At 38.0% G+C, this 27,664-nt stretch overlaps 1 protein-coding gene across 1 annotated transcript in view; it reads right to left on the bottom strand.

Moving 5' to 3' along the window:
* Nucleotides 1-27,096, bottom strand: part of MAML1 (mastermind like transcriptional coactivator 1) — a 31,572-nt gene extending 4,476 nt beyond the window's left edge. Inside the window, exons 1-5 of the mRNA XM_015825991.1 lie at nucleotides 26,780-27,096; nucleotides 25,386-25,392; nucleotides 6,403-7,803; nucleotides 2,652-2,900; nucleotides 755-869 (exon numbers count right to left, since the gene is read on the bottom strand). Of these exons, the coding sequence (XP_015681477.1) occupies nucleotides 755-869; nucleotides 2,652-2,900; nucleotides 6,403-7,803; nucleotides 25,386-25,392; nucleotides 26,780-27,096 (2,089 nt within the window). The remainder of the gene's footprint in view (nucleotides 1-754; nucleotides 870-2,651; nucleotides 2,901-6,402; nucleotides 7,804-25,385; nucleotides 25,393-26,779) is intronic.
* Between the last annotated feature and the right edge of the window lie 568 nt (nucleotides 27,097-27,664).

Raw genomic sequence — 27,664 nt, 5'->3', positions numbered from 1 at the left:
CTGTTATTGGGGGCCTGGGGAAATCCTGATGGGCTGTTAAGACTGGATAAAAGAAAACAAGCTTAAATTCCATCCAAAGGAGGTGAAATTACTATTTGTTTACCATGGTTCTCTGCCACCTATAATAGTAGAACCGCCCTGGCAGAGTAAGGCCATGTTTGGGTGACCTTCTTGGGCGAGTAGCACCTGCTAAAAAAGTCATGATCGAAAGTTCTTCTCTTCAATTTTCATTAATGTCCCCATTAAGGCCTGAACCAGAATGCAAAACTCTTCTTACTCATTACCGCTTACTTATAAGAGTACAATGCACATTATTTGGGGCTGCCTTCAAATGTATCTCTTTGATTCATCCAAAACATCTCTCTCAGGAGAATGTTGACATTGTGCAGGAAGTATGTGCATGTGGGAACAATAGAGATATCTTCCCTTTGATAAAAGATTGACTAAATTGGGAACAGCTTTTTGGAAGCTACCGGTAGTTAAAATCTAATTATCTTGGAGGGCTTTGGGGTGAATGTCATATTGTCAGGGCTGTTATATGATTTTATTAACTTGAACAATTAATCGGCATTTTATTGTGGATATTTTAACTGTCTATTTTGTAGCTATTGTCAATCATTAGGAATCACACATTGTAATGGCACATGTATTTAATAAATAATAGTATAAGACTACATTTTGAGTACAAAAAAGCATTTTAAATATCTCATGTCCATCCCAGTTCTTCATATTTCAACCCCACATCCCCCTTTACCTGGAAACTGGCCAACTTGCTGTTGATATGTGTTTTGTGTCTGATCTTGGTACTGAGGAGGTGGTCGTGTCAAATGTCTTTGGAGTTGTTGCTCCTGATGATGCCTTTGTTTCTCCTAAAATGGAAATCCAGGTTATCAGAAGAATGTTTTTCCACACAATGCATCGGATGTAAAGTTTTATTGGTGTACCAACTAATTACTGCTTTGACTGTAATATAACGCTAATTTTAGAAAATAAAATATACTTCATATGCAAAATGTAATGTCTGCCATTTAAAACACGCAAAACAAAAAAAGAACAGAAAATGTTCTGAGAAAAAAAACTTTATGTGACAATATAATTAAGGTGAAGAAATTAATATAAACATTCCTTGGGTCAAGCTTCATTGGGAATGACTACCCGCATGCAGTTCTCTTAGGAGTCTGCACCTGCCTTCTTCCAGTGTCCTTTTTCAACTCAATGTTCAAATAAGATTTATTAATCTCTGGTTTCATACCAGAACCACAGAACTGCTTAACAGAAGCATTAATACTGTATTTTACTATATTTGTCATTGTGAACTGTCTACATAGCCTATTATTTTGTATTTGCTCTTTCTAAAAGCAATGACAGATGATAGGGATTACAATTAGATACTGGCCATCTTTCTCAACAACTATCACTTTGATTAGTCTGCTTTTTTATGATTTTCCTTGTCCAGCTGAAAAATCAAGAAGAAGCAGCAGTTTTTGCAATAAACGCATCTGTAATAATCTTATTCAGCATTCTAGCAAGTGAACTGTTCACTTCTGGTCTAAGGCAACTCGGTGTGGCCAGGCGCCAAGTTGTCTCAGGACAGCCAATTCGCCACAGGGACAACGTGCTGTGGGCAGCCAGAAGAAAAGCTGGGTGGGCAGGCAGAACAAGTAGGTGGGCAGAGAGCAGAGCTGCAGCTGGGGGCTTTCCACTGGATGGGGAGCCGGGCAGGTGGGCGAGCAGAGCAGCGGTGACTGGAGGCTTCCTATTTTCACCCCCCTCCCCACATGGCTGTTGCCATTGCACCGAGCTCTGGGCCATTTGGAGTTTGGCTGCAGCAGCAGGGTGTGTGAAAATGGGGCACATCTAATGGCCCAAATGCTGCTGCAGCCAAACCATCCAAACTCTGAATGGTCAGGAGCTTGTGCAGTGGCAGCAGGGGTGTGTGAAAATGGGGGGAACCCCTGGCCGCCGCTCCACCCACCCGCTCGCTTGGCTCTGCCTCTGGCGGGAAGCCCCTAGCTGCTGCTGCCACTCTGTGCTCTGCCTACCTGCTTGCTTGCCCAACTGGCTCTCCCTCCAGCTGTCCACGATGAGTTGTCCCCACAGCAAATCGGCTGCGTTGATTTGTCCTGTAACGACTTGGCGGCAGTGAATTGGCAGAGGCGAGTTGGCAAGTGGTGAGCTGTCCCATTCTGTCCCCTTCTCCATCATTTCCCTTCCTGTCCCTTATTAGGGTTGTCCTAACTTGGGCTGTTTTTGAACTATTCACTCCTAAAGTTTCTTCTTATGTTTCTTAACACCCCCTTTATCAGCAGAAAAGTGCAGTTCTTGTTATATAAGGATCCATACTCTCCCCTAAATTCTGGAAACAGGGATCATGTAGCCATTATCCTGCCCTTCTCTTTAGATCAATTTTCAAGGCAGCTCACAACAGTGAACAACTGTCCCCATGGATGTCTGATTGCAAGTCTTCCTAATTCTTTTTGAATGAAGGGCATGTGTTTGAGAAGTGGGTGGGAATCCTACAGAATTTGCAATAAGCAGTACTAGGCTACTCTCATGTGGCAAACATAATATGCAACCAGATTAATTAATATAATCAAGTACTGAATATTCCACTACATTGGCACAATCTTTGTCACAGCAGTATGTTTTACCTGTTCAGCAAGAAGTTGCCTCTGTCCCATTAGAAACTGTTTGTGTTGTTCTATTAACAACTGCTTTTGTTGCTGCTTATGATCTAGTAGCATCTGGTGCTGCTTCATTACAGCTGCTTGCTGCTGACTGTTGAGATAAGCTGCATTACCATGGTTACCTGCCATGGAAACATTAGGAGGCTGTGCATTTACACCAGTGCCAGGAACAGAAACGGGAATGCGAGGAACGCCAGCAGAATGATTTTGATCCTAGAAAAGCAGAGACAGATATTGGCTATGCAACAAGGACACCACTTGAGAAAAGCAGTATCTCCACATTTTTAATGACCACAAATAATGGAAAACTTCTTCAGTGTTTATTACTGCACAGCGATTCATGGAAAAGTGTAATCCAGCATAACTCTGTTTCTAAATGAAATGCCAAGGTGTATGAAATGGCTTATACAGAAGAGCTGCCACCTACAAGTAATCTGAAAAGGTTGCAGAGGCAGTTCAATAAAGATCAACTTCCATGTAGACTCTTTCAATAGGGAAAAAAATATTTAAACGTAAATAACGGAAACTTTTCAAATAGATTCCTACTTCTAGTTTGAATGAGAATAACAACACATCCTTCCTAAAACTGGCTATTTCAATTGTAGATTAATATGGCTAAGAGTTGAATACCCATAGAGTACAGGTTCCAAAAATTCAGCTCAGGCAGAAATTGTTCACAGTCAATATTAGAGTCTTAATTGATGCAACTACTTTGGATAAAATTAGTTATTTTGGATTCAGAAAAATAAGGTTTCTAATTGGTTTCTGAAGCAGACCTTGATTTACTTTGGATCTCCCCAAATGTTAATATTTTGAATGAATGTTTTATTCTACTACTAAATTAAGTGATAACAAATTGTGTGGTTTCCTTTGTTAAATTTATGGCTGTAGGTCATATCAAGAATGCAGTGTTCTCCCTTTTCTTTTAACTTGGCTGTAGAAACTCTTACTTAAGCCATCAAAAAAAAATTAAGATTTTACAAGAGGTAGAATATAAGATTCTCCTATATATAGACAATTCACTGGTTTTATAAATAAAGCAGTGATTCCCAGTCTTTGTTTCATTTTTCCATTACATAACTTTGTTATCGTATAAATGTGAATAAATCAGACTAATTCCACTAGTTTGGTAATAATTTTGATATGCTTAAATGTTTGGTTTTATGATATGCCTCGATCCTTTTGCTGATCTTGGCATAAAAGTTAATTCTTGGTTAGGAAAGAAAAATGAAAGAGGTAAACCAACGGTTTAGAATTTCTTGAATATTTAGAGTAGGAGAAAATTGGGATAATTTAATTCTGATGTATACCTACGAACTCTTTCTATTGACATTCCTTTATGTACTTTCAAGCAACTTTATATGCCATTAAAATAACTTTCTTTGAATGAGCACCTGTGAGATCCTACCATGCATTAATTACCATTACATGTTGAGAAAGATGGATTTCACTTTCAAATTTAGCAACGGGCAATTTGATTTCTGTTTCTGGCTAGAACAAGGAATTCCAGAATTCAGTTCCTCCACTGGCTTAAGTGGAAAGCTATAATTTGATCCCATTGAAATTTTGCAAGTATTAGGATTCTTGTTTGTTCAGGGATCAGTTACAATATACAGAAACATACAGCACATAGTAAGATACAGAAAACATTGAGCTACAGTTATATTGTTGACCCTTTAATCCAGGGACCGATACTGGGAAGCCGTATGCCAGAAACTGGTCTGTGCCAACAAGAGAAGCCCCATCCATGGGATGCGAGCAGCACGTGAAACCACGCCCTTCTTGTCCACGGAATCGGTCCCTGGTGCCCAAAAGGTTGGGGGTTGCTGCTTTAATCCATGAGATGATCCATTATGGGATTAAAAACAACTGCTAAATCAATGTTGGGGACAACGGGCAAGAGATGGTGAACAAAATTCTGGCTCAATGAATATCCCAACTCTGATATCAATATATAAATAACACTCAGGCAAGAATACATCAAATTTTGGCATGCTTTGAGGTCGGGATAGTTTTAAATTGCCATTCTGATTACTTTCTTCCAGAATTTGCTAGGTAGTATTGAATCAAAGGTTGCTCTTAAATCATCCGGCATTAAATAACCACAAATCAAATTTCATTGAGAGTAAAACTAAACTCCATTATCTTTAGATTTCCATGAGGGAGGAGAAAATTAGGCATTATAATGGGGAGAAAAAACTGTGACATTAATTCCCATCAAAGCATAGCATTAAAGTCACCAGTGAATATTGACACTGAATTTGAAAATTGAGAAATTAAGTCAAGGCAATCCCACTTATTGTAAATTTGGGATGGGATACAGATACTTATCAGGAGAAATCTAGTTGTATTGATTTTTAAGGGAATATCAATAGTTGGTGACTCACAATAAGAAATCAAATACCTACATACCTATTATGCTATTGTGTAACTTTATGCAAAATATAGAAAAAGAGTAAGCCAGGGGAATTACAAGTCAGGTCACAGACTTGTGTGTAAAATCATTTGCCCATCATGGATTTGTAGACTGACGCTTTCATATAACATTATTTTTGTAAGACAGAAAAAATATAGTCCAAATTATTAGCCTTAACTGCATTTTGATCACATCCAACATTCCCTGATAATAGTATCAGTACAGCATCTGGAAAAATGTATCTTATTTGCCGTAATGGACTATTAACATATATTGTCAGTCAATATTTGATGTGGTTTTTTGTTGTCAGAGAATAAGAAAGAGGTATTTTGAGAAATCTGAAGTAAACTCTTTGGAGCTGTTTCATCATAGAATGTTTCAGGCTTCTTTTTCTTTCTCTATTTAACTTTTAATGCAATCAAGTATGTCTCTGTGTTTGTGTATTTCTTCTTTTGTTAAATAGATTTAATAAAATATTATGAAACAATTCTCTATTCTGTTATCTTATTATAGGGGCAATAGGAGAACAGGAAATTGAGCTTATGCGAGAAGTATACTTGCAATGAATGCATAATAGTAACAACATGTATGTTAGTGTGTCATTCAGTAGAAGATGGTAAACACAGATATGTTGTTCAACATTTCCTTGCTTACCACAAGCATTTCATTCTTGCAGGTAGACAAGGGGTAGGTATCTAATGAAATTCCACAGTAATTGAAACAGAAATAGTTTCCCTGCCCTCAATTTCCTTTGGTCTTGAATATCCACTTCATTTAACATTTAATGACCTGTGTAGGGTTATGGTCATAATTATGAAGGTTTTTCACAATTAATAAAAAGCATATAAATGGAGCTTTTTCACAATTAATAAAAACTATAATCAACTGCCAAAATTCAATTTTGTTTTCTACAAAACTAATAATCTTCATTGGAAAAAAGTTCCTGTCAGAGTCAAGCTGTCAGAAACAAAGAATTTCCTTAAAATACATTATATCCTGGTTAACAGATTTTGAATTATATACCAATCCTGAAAGAACAATTCAGAAAGAAGAAGAAAAAAAACTACATATAGAGAAAACCTTTTACACTTTTTTTTCCCATGAAAACATCATTTTTTTTAAAGGACAAGGTATATCATGCTGCTTTTTAAGCGAAAGGTTGATTTTAGTAATTCCATTATCCTCTTAGGATCTTATAAGGCTATCTACAATATATACTATGAAATTAATTAGCCTGCTTATTCAGCTTATTCGGCCCATCTCATTTACTATACCCAACCAGCTGCTAAAAACACTTACCTGACTGTGTGGTACTAAAGGCCTATAAGCAATATTTCCAGACTTCTTCATTACAAATATGCCACTCTGCTCATCACTCATATGAGGCAGTGTAGGCTGCTGATGTTGCTGAAGGTATGCTAACATAGAAGCCTTGTTTTGTCCAGGCACTGTGATTCCTTGCCCACATTCTTTGTAATGTGAAAGAGGTTTTGTATTCCCATAATCTAGCACAGAGTTTTGATTAGATGCAGAATTCTGATTTATGTTGCTTGGCTGATGGCTTAACATATTTCCACCGTGATAGTTACCTCCTGTCCTAGGAGAACTCTTGTTTGGCATATTGGGTATCAGGAGTTTTTGGTTACTGAAGTCTTGCTGATAAACAGAAGGGCTAGTTGGATTTTCCATAGAGTATGGGAGAGCCAATGGACTGTGAGAAGGTCCAGATTGCTGCCAGCTAGAAATTTGACTGGATGGGTGGACCTGCTGTTGGTTCTGCAACAATTGATCTCTCTTTTGCTTAGCAGCTATTTGCTGTAGCTGTTTAGCAGATGACATCTCTTTGGCACTCCCTGTAGTTTGTCCAGATAACAATGAATTAGATAGAGGCCTCTGAACGTTTTGGGCCTGGCTTGCTGGTTGCATTATTGACTGGTTGGGATTTTCAGACATGGATTGATTTGAAGGCTGAAACATTGTTTGAGAATTACTAACTGCTGGAGAAGCAGCAGTAACAGGGACAGAAGATGTACCAATAAATGTTGTGCCAGCAGAGGTAGATCTGACTTGTGGAGACCCTATCTGTTCCTGTTCAAAGTTTGCCGGGGAAAATTCAGTCTTTATAATGATATCTTGTGGTAAAGAAGTTTGTGCAGTTGAATTTGAAGGATCAGCATCCTTCTTTTCCTCAAAGTCTTCAGTAAATAGGTCTTTCATATCCTCATCAGGCATTGACCTGTTTAGCTCATTCATTAGCTCCTCCCACTCTTGGTCATTAAGGTTAAGATCAGACATCAAATTGTTTTGTGATATAGAACTTCCTGGTCCCGTAATCATACAAGGAAGATCATCTGGTTCTTGTTTGAGTTCTTTGTTAATAATCATAGCAAATGAGTCATCAGCATCACTGCTTCCATTCAACTGAAGGCTAGAATGTGGCAGATCCTTTTTGCTCATTCCATCTAGGCTTATGGAATGTTTTCCATTAAGCTGTAAATTTTCTCCACTGGAAGGTTTGCTATCAGGCTGATGTAGAGGGGATACGGGAGGTATTCCATTGGAGGAGCCACTCAACCCACCAAGACCATCATCATGACACAATTTCTTGGGCACAGGAAATATGTCCCCAAAGCCATTTGGCTGGTCGCCATGTTGAGGTGAAACAGAATTATCAAGTTTCCTTTTTACAGTTTCATGAAGCTGCTGAAAGAAAAATAAAGTTAAGTTAGTTTATTGGTTCAAAGTGTGAATAACCTAGTTTTTTAGGCTAGCAACCTTCACAGAAATACAATGGATTAACACTTCTTTCAAGCAGTTGTTTAATTTACATGATTAAAAATTATGCACATTCTGCAGTAAGAGAAATGAAATATGTTTGCACTATGTAAAAATATATTTTTCAAAATAAAATATTATTTTGGCAATATTGACCAACTCTTTCACTAGACTTTATTTCCAGGGCTACTACTAGATTTCCTTGTAGCCTAGGTACTCAATGAAAAATCTGAGGTCATCCAAATTATAGTAATGCTGAAATGCCTTTGAACTGATCAGACGTGGAATGGGAGATGACTGAAAACATCATATAAAAGGGAAAAATAAATATTGATAAATACCAGTAGTTTAAAAACATATAAGCAAATATTTTGTACTTTTAAAGACTTTATGCTAAATGAGGCAACATGATTGCATACGATTCTTCCACAAAACACTTTTGTGATGAACAATTGAACAATTACACTCACAACATGGTCTTGGATTCAATTAGTTCTAAAATTCTTATTCAGGCTTTAAGGACAGAAGAGAGTGTACTATAAGCATGGGTTCACATATGACAGAGCTAACATGGAGTTCTCTATTGAGAAAGCAAACTGCATGCAATATAAATTCAGCTGTAAACATCTACTTTCTGGGGATAATCCAAACTAAGGGGCAAACTTCAACAATCAAATTTGTAGAAATTGTGCTTTCATAATTAAAAAATAAAGAAAAACTTCCTTCCAAACCCCAGCTTCTAAAAAAAAATCAAAATAATATTTTTTAAAAAAATTTTAAAAATTAAATAATAAAAAACTTGAACTTTCTCTCTTCAGAATTCTTTAAAAACATGTTTATTTTTATTTCTTTATATTTATAGGTAGCAGCGGAGTTGCTTTTCTAGAAATAACAAATATCTTGGCACAAACAGCATCTGTCTCATAAGTCAAGCCTTAATGTACCTGATGCTTCAAAACCTCTATCTTCTTTTTAGTAGAATTCTACCCTCTCCTTTGATACTAGATATAAATTTTATAGATGTTCATTTGAGATGTTCCTAAATCTGGCATGGGCAATTAAAATAGATAATTGTACTGGAAACAAAATATGAAACTACTATAGTAAAAGTCATTTCGATCCTGTTGTCAGATAACGTCATATATATTTTAATCAAAGAAGCCATCTTTATATTCTTTCCTTTTACATCTAACAGTCTCGATCTTCAAATAATGTCCTAGAACTTGATTTCCTTCCCCCCCCTTATCATAACAAAGCCTTAAACAAGCCTCTTTTGTAAATCCAATATAGGAAAATTTATCCAAGCCATCTCTTGGTTTATTTGTATACCCCTTTTAACTATGAAGATATCCAGCCAGTTTCTTTTGTATGTCCTGTATGTAGCATATTTTTCATGTCATTGTTGCCGCCTGTCATTTTAAAATCCACTTTCAAGTAGGTTTCAATCTTGTTAGGTAAAACTTGATCTTCTTCCCTGATGTCTTTTAAACACAGTCTTATCTACAGAGGCAGACACTCTTAAAATTAACTTCTAGGTGCATTGTTCAAACATATGTCAAATGTTAAAATATATTGCTTCATTGTGTATTATAAGTTGAATTTAAGTGTTCTTTTTTTAAATTGTAATCTTTAGTTCCCTCTAGTGTCCAGTTTTTAAAATCTTATGCCATTTTTTAAAAAATTCAAAAGAGAAGCATTTTCCTACAGGAAATATTCTTATAATTATTTACAAAAATCTTATTTCAAATTTATCAGGACCCAACTCTTTTGCTGTTTATTCCAAATTTATATTTAAGTCCTTCAACTTAAAAAAAACACACACCATTTTTCCCGGTAAAGACTGTAGGAAACTCATATTATGCTATCAAACTCAACTACTGCTATAAAACATATTGATTCAAAGCAATTTCCAAAAATGATTAGAAAAGAGGTATGTGAACCTATTGTCCTTTTGAAAGTACTGACCCCCATTTGAGCTAGATGATTGCTCCTTCATCAACCAGAGCATTAAATTTACTGCAGATTTTTGTTCTGCAGTCTCTTCATGAGGAGCAATTGTCTGCAACACTTGTGGGCAATCTCAAGTCCTCTCCTTATCCAGGGAGGAATTATGAAGAGCAGGAGGTTTTCAAGAAGAGGTTTGTCCAGAATAGTATAGGCCAGGGGTAGGCAACCTTGGCTCTTTTATGACTCGTGGACTTCAACTCCCAGAATTCCTGAGCCAGCATGGCTGGCTCAGGAATTCTGGGAGTTGAAGTCCACGAGTCATAAAAGAGCCAAGATTGTCTACCCCTGGTATAGGCCTTCTGCCTGAGGAGGGGATTGGACTAGAAGTCCCTTCCAACTCTGTTGTTCTATTTTTTATATGACACTCATTTTTGTATTCAATCCACATTTCTTCATCACCCATTCATTCTTGATCTTATCTGTTTCACCATACATACTTCTGAGATAATCTACCCCCATAGATTCAACTCACTTTTATGTTTTACTTGATGTACTCAACTCTCATTTCCATGTACCAAAGTGGGCAGAAATATACACAGTTTTCACCAAACGTTCTTCTAAAGTTTCTGGGACCATTTCCAAGTTATCTGCATGACTGATGTTATTACAACATGGGTTGTGCTTTAAAAGAACTGGTAATAATCCGGCCAAATCATACTGAGCCTCAATCAGAATGGAAAGCTAGATCTTGAGCCTCATTGAAGATAAAAATCATGAAATAATAAACTCAAGTAAATACTTGTATACTATGTCAGGAAGTGAAATAGCTGCCTTAACACCTATTAAACTATTCAATAAAAGATCAGGAAGAACATTATTGGACAAGGTTTATGACCCATTGTTTATATAGAGCATAGGAAATAAACAGAATGAGTCTGAACTCTTAATAAATAAATATTAAGTTTATTAAAATTCTACAAGTATAATTTTAAAAATATAACAGTGGCCTGGTTATACGAAAGGTAATTTCCATGACCAGAATACTGCAATTCAAGCATATGATTTGCTCAAAGGGAAAGTTTAAAGGCAGAACTTGCAATGCATGTTAAAGAAATGCATATCTGCACAGTAACAAATTCAAATGAATGGAATCAGTAATATTGCAGAGCAGGGCTCCCCAACCGCTGGTCTATGGACTGGCACAGGTCCGCGGCATGCCAGCAGCCGGGCCACACAAACAAGCAAAGTCCCATCTGCGCGACGCAGGCAACATACAAAACCACGCACCCTCCAGTTTGCAGAAAAACCTTTCTCCATGGAACCGATCCTTGATACCAAAAGGGTTGGGGGCCACTGTTGTAGAGTATATTTGAATTAAAATCAATGGAAAAAAGAGTAAAACCAAAACTGTTTTACTTTACTATACAGGTAGTCCTTGGGATCCGACTATAATGGAGAATGTCCATTAAGGTCACATATCACAACAGTTGTTAGGTGAAACGTATTGCCTACAACCCCCCCCACCCCGGCTCTCCCCAGTGAAATGTAAAATGAACCTACAGATCCTTAAGGGGAGTATGTGGTGCCTCCTGGATGGGGAGGCTATTGAAGGCCTAGTACAGGCCCAAGCCCATCTGCTCTGGCTCTCCCAAGGCCTCCCCCACCCTCGGGATGCCCTGTGCTCCACTTTCACTTTGGCTCCCAACTGGCCTTTTACTATTCCTATCGGGTCTTGCCAGGGCTTAGGCCTGATTCCCAGCCCTTAAGGCAGAACACCCTTGTCACAACTTACCTTTTCAAGAGCTCTAAGGCTTTCTAGAGTGCTAGGATAACTTTATTCTTTCTGCGGCTAACTTTTTGTCCTGCCCACAAAATGGTGGCTGTGTTACGGTCACCACCATACATCCTGGGGACACATGAGATTTGGAATGCTTCTGAAGGTAAGTGTGAGGCGTGATGGGCATGTGGGGAGAACTAGGGCTTATTTTTGGGGTACGTCTTACTTTCGGGGAAACATGGTATCACCTAGTTTGGTAATGACATGTCTGCAAGAAAACAACGAAAATCAGAGAGAACCAAAGATCCCACAATTCAACCCTGAGCTGCAAATATTCTCTTCTATTAGTACTGAATGAACAGTCACAAGATTCAGTCTGTTTCTATATTCATGAAACATCTTTATTAATATTTTATTAATATTGTGAAAGATTAGAAAGAATGCTTACCAAATTTGTAGATGGCAGAAAATAATCAAATAGTAGTAATAATAGGACAATTCAAAATAATTTTGACAGTTAAATAGTGAAGCTCAGAGACTTCCGGTTTGACGTCATAGCGACATGGACGCAGAGATGCAGGGATCTGCTTTCCATGCCCAATTTTACCCTGCAGGGAGCCCTAAAAGGGCCTAAAATCACACTGGAAAGGTGATGAAGAAGGAGGGGTGCCTCGTCGATCACGGAGAGACTGCAGTCGATCCGTTTGATCCGAGGAAAGCACTCCAAACCGGCAGGGGAAAAACTGGCTGCACTCCTGTGGCCAGCCTCCAGCTACTGATAACCGAAGAAAGAAGCACTAATTAATAGATCGTAAATAGCGTGTATGGAACTGGGTGAGAATATTGATCCTTTCTTTACTATTTTACAACTGGATTTCCTAGAAAAGGTTCCCAAGAAGCTAAAAACCTCCGAACGCGAGAAGGAAGGGGATTGCAGCCCCACCCTTCCAGAAGAACAGAAGCGGCGTTTTATTTTTTTTTATGGGGGATAGAAACATTTAACACTGAAGTGGAAGTAATATAAAGCTATAGTTTTGACAAATTTGAGAAATGAGAAAATTGTTAACATTTTCTCTTTGAAAAAATACTGGGGTGAAATATCAACCTTCTATTTTAAGAGTCGGAAAATGGATATTGAATGACATCTAGTGGTGGACTAGAGTATAACACCACAGCTGCAATGACTGACACAGACCTGGCAAGAAGCCTAGAAAAAGATAACAACCTACTTTCTTTATTGTTTAGCGACTTTTAACTCAACAGAGAACAACTGGCAACAGAGAAATATATTTTGGCATACTTACTACAGTGTGAGAACTTAATTGTTTTGAAATCTGTTGACCTTCTTGGATTATAAACATATACTCAGCTCTGACTTTTAATCTTAAGAACTATTTGGAGAGAAAGAAAAAATTGACTTCTGGCCATGTTTGTCTGGGGGAGATTTTTGGATTGCTCTTAGGGTAGTTGAACATTTTGGATTGTAAATTTCGGCTGACTGACAATTTTGGATCACCTGAGCAGAAGGACTACTACAAATATTGCTTTCAGTAGTGGACTTATATCCTGGAACTTACTGGATTATAAGGGCTGTATATAAAGACAAGAACCAGATGAGACTTTGTTTTATGGACATTAAGATTGGTGGTATAAGACAAGATTAGTATGCGGGGATCACAACAGTTCTGATAGAATATCTGGAGGGGGGAAATAAAATGGATCCTTTATATCTAGCCAAAAATGGTAGGAAAACATATTTAATACTCCCATCTGAAGCCCCCAACCAGGTTTACCAGGGATTTGTAGGAGTGACACTTCAAGAAGAAGTAAACATTTTTCAGAAGGAAATACATTCTATGTTACAATTAAATCAGGAGACAATTATTTCACATAAAGAAGATGAAAGAAGAAATCATGATAAGATTAAAAACAACTTTGATAATATAAATGAGTAAATCTCTAATTTAAACTCACAACTACAAAGTTCTCAGAAAATGATTATAAAGAATGAACAAACAAGACAGAAAACAAGATGAACCAGAGGAAATTGATCTTAAGACACAAGATATAAAAGAAGGGAAACATAATTTGGCACAGACAAATAAAAACTTGCAAGACTTAGTTACAACAACGGAAATGGAAAAGGCACCTTATTCTTTAGGTTTTCAAAATATACTGGAGGATAAGGAAGACAATTTTAAAAAACAGATTATAAAGCTGTTAGGGGAAATGTCAGAAATTGGGAGACAAAAAATGAAAAGAGAAATTGAGGGAGAAGGAAAGTGGGAGTTGTTTAATGAATACAACTAAATGGAATTCCCCCTCAAAAATACCCTACTTGAATTGTTTTTCCCATCCCAAGCAGTATTCACAAAAACAAAGGAAGAATTTGTTGGTGATTTAATTACTTTGGCCTGGAAAGCTAATTGGCAAAGAAAGAAAGCTAGAGTTAGACTCAAAATACAGAAGATCTGACATACCAGATGGGGTATTATATTAGCCAATATTTGCTTGAATATGGACAAAAGAATAGATAACACATAGATATATATTTAAAATAAGAAAGATATGATTTATAATTAGAATAGCGCTCTCTCTTTTGATATGGGAATTATAAAAACACTAGAATGGCTTGTATAAATGAAACCTTTGCCTACATAAATGTAACTAACTTTGACAAAATCATAACTGGCAAAGATATTTTGAATACTGATGGGAAATTAAACTTAAATTGATTTAATAAGGAGACTTTATTTGCAAATACAATTTAAATATAAAGTGGTTAGAAAAGAGGTTATAAATTTATACTATTGTTATTTGTATACCCTAGATAAATATGAAGAGGATGCGTATATCTAATTTTGTATGTATTAATAGTAGTAAGAATTGTATTTGTTTAATGTTGAGAAAATGAAAACATCAGGGGAAGAAGAGTGGATAAAAAAAACACTGGATTGTGTAGCATTGAATAGATTTATACCGAAGTTAAGATGCAACATTGAGTAACAAATGTACCCAGACACCACATTTGTTTGCTAAGCATTTATGATTTGTAATAATAGAAAATCAATAAAACACTTATAAAATAAATAAATAGTGAAGATCAGAAGGCAATGATTAGTGGGAGGTTGCAAAATAGTGTCTTTATACCACGTTCCCTCAAATTTATTTTTGAGGGTGGGAGTTAATGCAAAAATATATTGACACAAAATAGCATCTTTCTAGAAGCATACATGAAGCCTAAAAAGAAAATAAAACTTGCTTTTCATTCACCTGTGTTATCATGCTTGGAGGGAATTCTTGGAATTTTTATGCAAGCTCCTGACCATCTGTCCTAACCACTCTGCAGTGAATTAAAACTGAAGTGAAATGAGAGGGTTTATGATTCTTCACATGGCATACCTTGAAAGGCTCACAGTTTCGCTGCTCTCTAATCAAAGAGGCACTGAACTTTTTGATCATGCAGATAGTAGCAAATCCTTGGGGAGGCCCACTGCAAATAGATATACAAATGGCAAATCTGCACAATGCTATGCAAAACTAACAGAACAATTGGACAAGGTTGTCTCATACAAGAGCAATTCAACAGACTGCAGTCCAACTAACACCCCTTCAATTTCATGGAAGTTTGCCAGAGAGATTTGAGGGAGCCCAGGATCAATTTCTAAGCTTTCACTCCTCCATGTGAATTGTTTATGGTGAGTCAGCCAGCAAGATTTCCTACAAATCATTCCAGATAACTTTCCTCCATCGAAGGCAATGACCCATTAATGATAATTACCAAAATGTCTTGCAAATTTTGAAATGCATTCGACAATCAGGCAAAACATTGATAATTTGCAAACTGAAACAAGATTACAGCAGAATATATATTGCAGTTTCAACTGTATGCCAGAGAACGTGAAATAATGAGAGTGGAGGTTAGTTTTCCGAGCTTGTGGGTTGGTTTCCGAATGTTTTGTTACCAGGCTAGGTAACACCTTCGCGGAATTTAGGGAATGTCAGTGTTCTTCTGCTAATAAAGGCTTCATGTGGACAGTTAGGTCTTATGCTGGGAGAGTCACATCAGGTGAGGGTCTAGTGAGGGGGGTCAGGTGTGGGTCACGTCAGGTGAAGATCTTGTGATGGGGTCAGGTGTGGATCATGCAAAAGTGCCAAGATAGTGGTTGAGGATTTGGTGTAGCTTTCCACTAAATTTGTACCTTATGTCTGCTCATCTAAAAAGCTGAATCTGAACTCCCCCGATGCTTGAGTTCTGAAACTGTTCCTCTCCCATCCTATACTGGTAGTTGGGGGAGAAGATTATGGTGCAGAATGTATTCTGGATTCTACATTCAAGGAGTCATTTAGAATATCTAATTCAAGACTACCTGAATCTGAGAGGTTGTGAGAGTTCACAACAGATGGTCATGCCCCACACTGACACCTCAGTTCCATATAAAATTCCTGCACAAACTTTGTTCCTGTGATCTGCCCCCATTATCGATAGACAGCGAATCCCAGAATAAAGACAACTCTGTGCTCTTCAACATAATAGACTTTCTGGTACAGGTTACTGTGCAACAGGAAGGGAGGGCTTTCCAGATTCATCTGACTGTGCTGGCAAGACCTGTCTGATGACCTTGAAGAGTTGCCAAGTGAGAGCCTGGGGAGTGACTCAATAGTTGGTTTACATAGTAACTTGTAGGTATCTTCTTCATGTATGGGAGATGAGACAGATTCTGATGGGCGAATTGATGTAAAACAGTACAGCGGTAATAATCTTGAAGAAAGAATATAAGAATGTTAAGTAAATGTCAATTTAGTCCTAGTAAGGAAGAGGGGATGAAAAAGAAACCCAAGCTAACCCAGCCTTGATTCTATTCAATATAAGAGTGGGCAGAAGAAACCTTGATCATTTTTCAAGATTCTGTTAAACTCTACAAAATAATATTCCTGTTGTTGTTGTTAGTTGCGAAGTTGTGTCCGACCCATCGTGACCCCATGGACAATGTTCCTCCAGGTCTTCTTGTCCTCTACCATCTTCTGGAGTCCATTTAAGCTCACACCTACTGCTTCAGTGACTCCATCCAGCCACCTCATTCTCTGTCGTCCCCTTCTTCTATTGCCCTCAATCTGTAGTCGTCCCAATTTCTGACCTGGCCTACTTTGAAGGCTGACAGCACTGCTTGACTGAGAGATTTGTCTTCTCTGTAAAAACTATTACTAAAAATAACAGAATTTGCCTATACCTATTCCAAAACACATGTAAGCTCCACTTCCTATTCATTAAAATGTGTTTTGAATTTAGGAGTTTTTGTTTATTTGAAATGAAAAAAAATATTTTATAAGAGTATAAAGTCCTATCATTACTACACACACACACACACACACACACACGTAATTACTAAATATGTTATATTTATTTCTTGCCTAACCCATTTTTTAAAAAAATGAGGAAAATCACATTAATTAATTTACCATGTTAGGGTACGGCAAAGTATGTAAAGGCTGGTAATGGGCCATTAATTACATGGCAATAAAGATTTTGCGTGGTGAACATTTTAGGTATATCTTATAGATTTTGGCTGCTAATCACAAAAATAACTCATAATTTAACCTATCACGTACTGTTTTATAGAAATCTTCTGTTTTTACACAATGGCAACGTATACCCTACAGTATTTGTTGGCTATGCTGTACACATGAAACATACGAAGCATGAAGTGTCATTGAAGTAAATCCAGTATACCAAGAACAACTGGAATATCTGTAAAGATCTAAAAGCAGTGGCTCTTCTGCCTGGAATGCCGCTTGGATATACCAAGTACTGTTGTTACATATGCAAACAGAACAGCCAGGCAAGAGAGTCACATAACATTAAAAAGAAATTGTAAATCTGAAAAAAATTGGTTCCAGAAGAGAAAAATGTGGCACATGAACCACTTGTTGACCCAACAAAGATATTTTTTGCCTCTGCTTCACATAAAATTTGGACTGATGAAAATTTTTTGGGAAAGCGATGAACCAGGAAAGTGAAGCTTTTTATTATTTGAGACAGATGTTGCCAAGAATAATCGATGCCAAGGTTAAAGAACGCATGTTTGTTAATCCACAGATCAGATACATTGTCAATGACAAGCAGTTCGAAGATCTGTTATTGGGGCCACGAAAAATCACCTGGAAAGCATTCAAGGATATTGTTGAGAATTTTCTTGGTAACTACAGAGCATCAAACTACATTCAGTTGGTTGACAAACTTCTTATAGCCTACAAGACAATGAACTGCAACATGTCACTGAAGATTTATTTCCTGCATTCACACTTGGATTTATTTCCTGAAAAATTTAATACAGTCGGTGATGAATATGGTGAAAGATTTCACCAGGACATTACCATAATGGAAAAACGGTATCAGGACAACTGGAATCCATCAGGGCAATTGGATCCTGCAGCAAGATACATCGGATACTGAATACAAATGAAAATCAGCAGCAAAACACTTTTAGCCCTATTAACTCATGCTGTGTATTGGAAGCATTATGTGATTAAATACAATATAATTATTAAAAGTTAATTTCATATTTCTGAAGATTCCTAGTGATATAGTCATTCTGAAATTATATTTGTATTCAATTTGAAGGGATCTGCCATGATTATCAAAAGTTTTTCAAGAAGCAAAACTTTTGAAAAAATGTGTTATCCAGTGAACCGATTCAAACAAGCAAGATCAAACAAAAATGGAGAGAGTATAGTGAAGTTCTATATAATAAAGATATCAACATCCAGGTAATGAAGTTAGATCAGTGCTCTGATCATTACTAATTGGAAGATTACAGGAATTATTGGAATATCTTCAGAACTCTGACAAGCAACAGAAGAAAAATCAGTAAAGACTCTACTCAAGCTGTGCCAAGAGAATTGCAAAATTACAGTCGCAAATTGTGAAATTGGTCAATTTACATACTGATATCTAAGAGATTTAATAGTGTTTGCAAAACTACTGTATTCTATCCTTATTTTCACACAATAGCAAAATTATATTTAAGATCATCCAATATGGATTATTAGAGATCTATACAGAAAGGAAATGTGGACATTTAGTTATTTACTTCCAGATATTTCATTATTAGACAATCACGATCAGAAAGCATCAAGGACTCCACAATTCAATCCTGAGCTAGATACACTCTCTATGAGAAAGGGAAATGCAGATGTTCAAGCTGGATTTAGAAACTCACATGCAATAATTTCACAATCAAATAAAAGCTCATTACGGAATAACAACAGCACAAGAATATATACTATTAGCAAACAGCACAATCTATGAAAAGAGGAAGCTAACAGCTGGCAGGGAAGAAATCAAATGTTTCAAAAGCACACACACACAAACAAAAAGGAAAGGAGAAAAGAAAGAAACACAACAAACAAAAGAGGTGTGCTCAGTAGCTACAGAACCCAAAGAAACCCAGAGAAAAGGAGAAACTAAGGGGGACTGAATGATGTACATCAGGCATGTCAAACTCGGGACGTCACATGACGTCGCGCGACATATCACGACTTCTTCTCCATTGCCGGCAATGGGGTGGGCGCGGTTTCAGCGTGATGCATCTGGCCCACGGGCCAGCAGTTTGACATGTCTGCTATACATTATCAAGAAAGGGTGGCTCCTTCAGTAAAAAGATTCTATAATGAAACATTTTGTTGCAAATTCTGTGTTCAGCATTGCAAAACAACTACACTACAAACTTAAAAAGAAATGAAGCAGGATTTTAATCCTATTTTTTCCACCCCAACAAGAATACTGTGAAATTTGATTATCTATTTGGGTATGCATATTACATTTTTAATTTGTGTGCTTACATTAAGATTCATATTTGGTAAACTACACAACTTGACACAACCTAGTTATGAGATACCTCTCTTGAAACAAGTCTACAAAAGCTTAGTAAATGAGTCAGTTACCGCCCCACCAAAGTAGCATCAAGACAAGAAAAACCTGTTGTAGAACAAAATCTCGAAGCAAAGGGAACTCTCAAAAAGAAATCAATACTATTTGTCAACCTACAAAAAACATTTATTCTATATTTTAGGCTTAGCTCATAAATAACTACAAATTGAATGAAAAAGTAGTGAAATTACATAGAATGGGCATATACACATATGTACAAATTGGAAAACCTTCTCTCAAGGACACTGAATAGAATAAGAGAAATAGAGAACATATTTAAAAAAGCAATCAAATTGTATCATTTGTTATATTTCCATCATTTATATGAAATTATCTTAGTTCCCAACAACATTCAACATTAAAGAAATTACGTATCTGGAAATATAGTATTATAATGTATTATGTATTCTGGAAATATAGTACATGAACTACATGACAGATTCAAGCATTAATATTAGAAGACTAAAAATACTACAAAATATTTTAACTCTTTGTTCCCTGTGCAAAAAATACTCAGTTACAATAAAATGAAAAAAGTTATACCTCCATTATTGCCGGGAGAATGTTTGGTCTAGTGGTTAAGGCACCAGCTAGAAGACCATAAGTTCTAGTCTTGCCTAATGCATGAAAGCCAGCGTGGGCCAGTCATTCTCTCTCAGCTCAGCCTACCTCATGGGGTTGTTGTGAGGAAAGTAGGAGGAGAAGGCAATATTAGTTATGTTCACCACCTTGAGTTATTTATAAAAATAATAAAGGTTGGATATAAATAAATCAATAAAGTAACATCTCAGAACACACATATACACACAGATACGCTGTATTAAGAGAACTATACTTCAGGCAGTCAAAAAAAGGGAAAAAAATAATTTTATCTCTACAATATACACACATTCTAGGCATACTACGTGGAATTGGAAGCCCCAGATATAACATAGCTTGTAAGTGATATAATTGTTATTAATGTAGCAATGTATCAAGATGTAATTAATTACAATATCTTCCAATGAAGACATCTGGCTACTGTGATGTTACCATTATTTTTGCAATATACGTAGTCCTTGACTTACAACCAGTTACTTAGCAACCAAAGTTAAGACAGGACTCCCCAGAATTACTTATGACCCGGGTTTGAAGTTCCGATGGTGGCTCTCCCCTCTGCTATCACATAACTGAATTTGGATGCTTGGCAACTGGTCTGCATTTACAGCTGATTGCGGTGTTGCAGGATCACCTGACCGCAATTTATGTTTTTTGTCAGAACCCTGTGTTTACTTCTGGTTTGCAGAAAAAAATGCCCACTTGCTTAATAACCATCATGTTCACTTAACAACTGCAGTGTTTCCCTAATGATCGCTCCAAAAAAGCTCATAAAATTGGGTGGTCACATGGTGACTCACTTAATGACTGGCACGACTTACAACCATAACTCTGAGCTCAATTACAGTTGTAAGTTGAGGACTACCTGTACCTGGCTCCCAGGTATGCTTGATGCCATCTGAACACAACTGCTTACACTATGGGAAGAGAAAAGTAAAAAGATTTTAATTTATTTTTACGTAGATAGGTAGATAGGTAGGTAGGTAGGTAGGTAGGTAGGTAAAGGAGATAGATAACCTTTGTCATTTTTTCCTGTGGACACAATGGCACATTAACAATGAAATTTAGTTGCTTGCTCTCAAAGTGTACACATACATAAGACACATTTAAAACATACTATACACAACATATGTATAGACCTTCACCCTTGCATATAAGTAACATATAAATATTAATCACTATCCATCTTGAATACATAATGGAAGGAGGAAGCTTTAGAGTTCACAAGGTTAATACTGTATGAAACAAAACTGTGACTGAATCTGGACGTTCTGCTTTGGATACCACGGAGCCTCCTCCCAGAAGGTAACAAAGAAAACAGGTCATGAAGAGAATGTGTAGTGTCCTGGACAATCTTGTGGACCCTGCTCAAGCAACGCTTATGTGCTATGTCCTGGATGGAAAGGAGGGAACTGCCAATAATCTTTTCAGCCATCCTCACCACTCTCTGCAACGCCTTCCTGTCTGAAGCAGTGATGCTTCCAAACCAGACTGTGATGCTGTATGACAGGATCGTCCCTCTGCAGAAAGTGGCAAGGACAGGGGAAGGAAGATGTGCTTTTCTCATGCGATGCAGGAAATGCAGGCGCTGCTGTGCTCGCTTCACCAGTGTCTCCTGTTGACCAGCCTACTTACTCGCATAGTACATCAGTGCTCTTTTCCTGATATTTCTAATATAAAGCAAGTTAAGAATAGATTTTTCTTCCTAACAATGCAATCTAACAATGGTTCCTATACTAAGAAACGGTAAAAGTTGGATATCAAGAGTTCATTTTTGAAATGTTAAATACAAAGTAACATTTTCATTGTTCTTTATGCAGAATTTTCAATAATTGTTAGCATGCCAAAAATGTACTAACTTTTCTAAAATAAAAAAAAAATGTGAACACTTTGGATTTTAAATTCCCACAAACAGAATTCACTTATTGTGGGGAAAAAGTGCTTGTCTAATATCTTCTCTGGAAAATTCAAGAATCATCTGGAATGATTCTTTGTTTAGCGGCTGCCTCATTCAGTGACTATTCACAAATATGATAGTAATAATAATAAAAAGTACTTTTAGTCAATTCACACAATAATGACCAGATTTTGTGCACCTGACAAAGTACACTGAAATGAGAATAACACTGGCACTACTGCACAAGTGAACTTTATATGAATGAGATGGTAGCAACCAGTGATCATCTCTCTCTGTCTGTCTCTCTCTCTATCACGTTTGCTTATTTTCTATTTTGCTTCTGATTTAAAGTATGCATTGCAATTGCTAAATGAGGAGATGATCTATCAGTGGTTGGAACAAAGTTTCAGCTGTAAGTAAAGTTCTCTAGACAGTAAAAAGACAACTCTGGATTCAAGATAAGTTGTTTAGAGTTTGACATTTCAATTGGGGTGGCACTTTGTCATTAGAATATCTATCAGCATAGCTTGCTTTGTTCTGCGCCTCTCTCTCTCTCTCCCTCAGACTGCTTTGGGGTTTCTCTCCCCTTCCCCATGAGGTGGAACGGCCCTGGGGGTGAGGGGTTGGCATTGGGTCCCCCCACAGATGCACGCCGGAGTCAGGCGGGCAAGCAGGAGCTCTGATGGCAGAGTCCCAGCCCCGAAACTCCGCTGGGAGGGCAACGAAAAGACTCCTCAGCCTGCCCCGTTTCGCTGGGGTCTCTGGCAATGGTGCGAAGAGGGCCTTGGAGCCGGGTCATGGTGCCCTTGCCTGCCAGGGCTGAGCCGGCCTGAATCCTTCTGGGAATTCCTGGCTTCCTTGAGGCAGACCCTGAATTAGGAGAGCGTCGAGTGTCACCTGGGGTCAGCTACTGGGAATTGCTGCTGGAGGGGAGAAGATAAACCATCATGCACAGCATAGATTTTTAATTTTTTCATTAAACTATGCCCCCCCTATCGGGCAGAGGCAGCTTACAGTGACATGTCAATAAACCTTCAAACCTGCCTCCCCAGATTGTATTGCATCATTGCATGCTGAGGATGGGTGGGTGGGAGTCTGTGGGGCTGGGAGCTGCTGCCGGTCAAGATAAGGCAGCTTGGTAAAGGGGGAGAGGATGCCTGCCTATAGGACCCTTCTCCAATTAACCAGAGGAACACAAGTTGCCTCTAGAAGTCGTGGGTGCTCTCCATCACTGGAGGTTTTTAAGAAGAGATTGGACAACCATTTGTCTGAAATGGTAGGTCTCCTATGAGCAGGGGAATGGACTAGAAGATCTCCAAGGTCCCTTCCAGCTTTATTTTATTATTTTCTTTTCTAATATAAAATTATCAGAAATCTGACTACAGACTTGAATTTTTGCCAATTCAAACTAATCTGTCCACATTCAGAGATTGGAGAAGGCAGGAAAGGGCTAGCTTCCACCACACAGCATACATATGCAGCGTGCAAAAAACCAATTCTTTCCTGTCCTCTCCTGATTCCCAGACCCTCTAGGTTGGAGTTGCAGCACAGTTCTCATTCCATGCATGGCAGCATTGAAGCCAAACCTGATGGGTCCAGTGAGCCCTGGGTGGAAGTGGGAGAAGGTGGGAAAAGAAGGTGGGAAAGGGCCAGTTTCTGGCACATAGCTTAGGTATGCTGTGTGCCATTAACCAACCCTTCCCTGCCTTCTCATGACCTGCCTCCTAAGCCTACTGAATTGCCACTCAGTACTGAACTGAACTATGAAATTTTTATGCTTATTGACGTGAGAACAAAATGTACTTATGAAAAACCTCTCAGAATATAACCCTTTCGTATGTAAGAGACTATATGTACTGCACATAATAAAATATTGAATTTATCTTCTGTATTAAGCATTCTGAGAAGTTAACAGAAAGAGAATTCTGATATTTTCTTTATATTATTATTTGAGGCCAATTTCTTTTAAATTTAAGTCAGATTTACCAATTATGGACATCATTTTTCAATAATACTTTAATAATAAAACATTTATTATTATTACACTTTTATCCCAATTTTTCAAATATATATAGCTTGATCAACTCAAGGCAGCAAACATATTTAATACTCCTGCCCTTATTTTCTCCACAACAGCATTCTTGTGAGGTAGATGGAGCTGAGAGAGAATGACTGGCTTAAAGTCACCCAGCTGGCTTTCATGCTTAAGGAAGGCTTAAAGCTCAGTCTCCTGGTTTCTAGGCCAGCACCTTAACCACAATAGCAAATGAATGAAATAACACTGATACGTAATATTACTCATAGCCTAAACTTTATTTTAAAGGATATAGCACTTTCAAACTGTTGAATGCTACATTAAAAACAAGTATCATGTACAGAGAATATATAATCTAGTCAGGTTTTATTCACTTTTCCCAAGATATCACTAACTGAAAAATTCAACATCTCTCTAGATTCAAGAGGCTGTAATACTGTATATTCTTGTGTGGGTTATTCAAGGTAGTACCAATAAGTTGAGTATTTATATCAGACAAGTCTGGAAATCCTGACAGGAATATTTAAAATGAATATATTTATACACACACACATACACACATTTATATTTATATAAATGTATAGGGGGGAAAATCCTGAATAGAATTAGTAAGTCATTGTGTGACACAGAATAGCTGAACTAGATAGGCCTGCTTGTTCCAGTGTGGATTATAGAATTATAGGGTTGGAAGAGGCCACTGAATTTAACAATCTGCTCAATGCATGAATCTCAGTTAAAGGAATCCAGACAGAGAGTTGTTTTCCTCTGAAGATATGACTAGTCTATTTAACACTGATTATCTTACATTAACTTTATAAAATGTTTTACTACATTTTGTTTTGTTTTCCTCTTAAGCAACTATAAAATATAAACAATTCAGAAAGCTACCATTGAAAAAAACCTGAACAACTTTCAAGCCAGTAAAAGATCACAGAAGCTCCATATAATTTTACTGTCAAATAAAAATTAATGTGACCAATCATTTGGACTGTGACCGACCTCTTTCCAGGCACCTTATACAAAGAAATAAGTAATAGATCAGACAACCTCTGATTCTACCATATGAAAAGATCACAATTTAAAATGACAGAGGAAACTTTTTCCCCTTCTTGTACCCTACTTTAACATAAAGATAACTTTACATGCTTTAACACAGACAGCCATTCCAGCTCATTTCCACTTTTCCTGAATATTTCCTTCACTTCTGACAGGAAGAATATAGGACTTTACTTGTAATCTATTTTTAACAAATTAACAGTTTTCCACTTTTTCAATGTATTCTGAATTATGCTGACTTGTACTGTTAATATAGTACAGACGTTACATGAGTCCTCCAATTCCAAAATAAATTTGATTAAATTTAGAGAAGACATTGATCAATAAAATGCCTGGATATTTTATCTCCAGTATTTATGGGTATTAAACTTTAAATATTCATCTGGAAAACATGCTGAAGGCTTGGATCCTAAAGCACTGCCACATGAATTAACAATTTTAGCTAGAATACCTAAGTATCTAAAAGGCAATCTTATAATTTTTGTATAATTTAAAAAAAAACACCTGACAGAATTTGCTCAATTTCTAGTATATTTAACTCAAAGGTAAATAGTTCAAAATGACAATGTAATATAAACAAGTATATATATATTATACAATAAAGTAGCTGTAGATAACCAATCCTCCCTAATTGTTCTGGATTAAATAGCACTGCTCCTCTAGCAACCCAGAAAAAAGTTAATACTGTATATGCTAATGCAGAAGAATTCAAATAAATCTTTAAATTCTAGTTTAAAGAACAGGCATAAGCAGCCTTAACATTTACTCCTGCAAACTATTATAAAAATATTATTTATTTAGAACACTATAAGAAGGAAACTAAATTTCCCAGAAAATCCTGCAGACATTTCATTTCTGTTTTCTGTTTATATTCTCAAGATGTTAGTAATATATATCCTACTTTATAGCCTTTCTAGTGCAAAAAAAACCCAGAAGAGGTTCAAATCATTTTGTCAATGAGCGACTATCGAGCAGATACGCTTTTTAGACAAACCTACTGCTCATATTGTGGTAAAATTAACCAAAATAACTCCCAGGTGAATCACTTTGGGATCCTTGAGGAAAGATTTGAATCTAAGTAAAGGAAATAAAAGCCATTATGCATTATTTGCTGTTACATGATTCCATAAAAAGATATCCCACAATACCCATGCGTTTATTTTTCTTCAAGTTCTTTAAAAAAAAAAAAACCCTCAAAGGCCATTTTAAATTGTTTGGGGCAGCAAAGCGAAGAGATAATATGCGTAAGCAAAACAAGCACAAACAGGGATTAAATTCTTTTTCGCTACAGAGGTTTAAGAGAATGGAAGACGGGACAAAAATGTTATTGCTGCAGTTCTGAAATTTAACACGAAGAAAAACCATACCCCACAGGAGTGTTGTACACACTTTCCATTTTAAAAGTTTCACAACTTTTCTAAAGTATGCTAATATGCGGACAAACAAGAATCCGCCTAACTTCAGACTACAAATACACCATTTATTTTAAGGGAGGTGGGGCGTCTGGAAGCTAAAACAAACCCTTTGCCCTGACCCAGGCCCCGACATCTGGATCTTACCGCAATGAGGGCGCTGCTACGGCCGTGCTGTTGCTGTTCACCGCCCGCGGTGTCACTGTCCAGGCCATTGACTCCAGGCCTGTCGGAAGAAGTGGAGGTAGACGCAGAGGCCCCGGGCCCGGGGCCCGGAGCAGAGGAAGGCGGATGCGGAGGAGCTGTTGGAGGTGGCGCCGTGGGGGGAGGAAGGGGCGGCTGGCGGTGCTTCCCCGCTCGCTTGGCCTTAGCCTGCAAGCAGCGCTGGTGAAGGGCGAAGGTCTGCTGGCGCTCCAGCTCCAGGCGCTCCGGGGACACGGCCTGGTAGCGGGACTCACAGGCACTGTGATGTCTCCGGCAAAGCTCGATGCGCCGGCGGAGCCGCTCCATCACCGCGCTGTGCTGCGACACCACGAACTCCGCCATGGGGCAAGGGGGCAGAACCATGAGCCGCCAGCGAAATCGAGAGCACCGGAGCAGCCGGCTCTTCACTCCGCCATAGCTGGCGGCGAGGGACACCGGGCACTTCGGAGCCCAATTCTCCCTCTTCTGCCGTGACCACTACCTTTTCCAGGCCGGGGCGCCCAAACGCGGCCCGACCCGACCGAGCCCGCCTTCTCGATGCAGGCCGGGTGATTCCAATCCCCTGCCCCAATCTAGCTCAGGCACAGAGCCACCCACACCTCCCGTTTCCCATTGTTATCCGCGCCTCAGCCGCCGCCATCTTGAAATTGTTTTACCCCTTTTCTCCCCCACTTGGGAGCCTGCCCAGTCCAAAGCGGTTGGACTTTCCTAGGTAGTGGCAGACGTCACGGCGCATACACTCACTGGCAGTAGGCGTTAACAGACCGTTCAGAGAGCCAATCGGAGATGAGAACGGAGAAGAAAAAGGGCAGGGAAAAGCTGGGGGAGGGGATTTCCCTTTCCGTTTCTCTCCTCCCCCCACTTCTCTACGACCTTTCCGGAAAAGTAAAGGGGCGGAGCTTTATGATTGACAGGAAAATGTCCCCGTATG

This window comes from Protobothrops mucrosquamatus, unplaced genomic scaffold, assembly GCF_001527695.2.
Source record: "Protobothrops mucrosquamatus isolate PMUCROS unplaced genomic scaffold, P.Mucros_1.0 scaffold_203, whole genome shotgun sequence".
NCBI classification, from domain to species: domain Eukaryota; kingdom Metazoa; phylum Chordata; class Lepidosauria; order Squamata; family Viperidae; genus Protobothrops; species Protobothrops mucrosquamatus.
The sequence above is the reverse complement of the archived record's forward strand: the minus strand, read 5'-3'. Positions and strand labels throughout refer to the sequence as shown.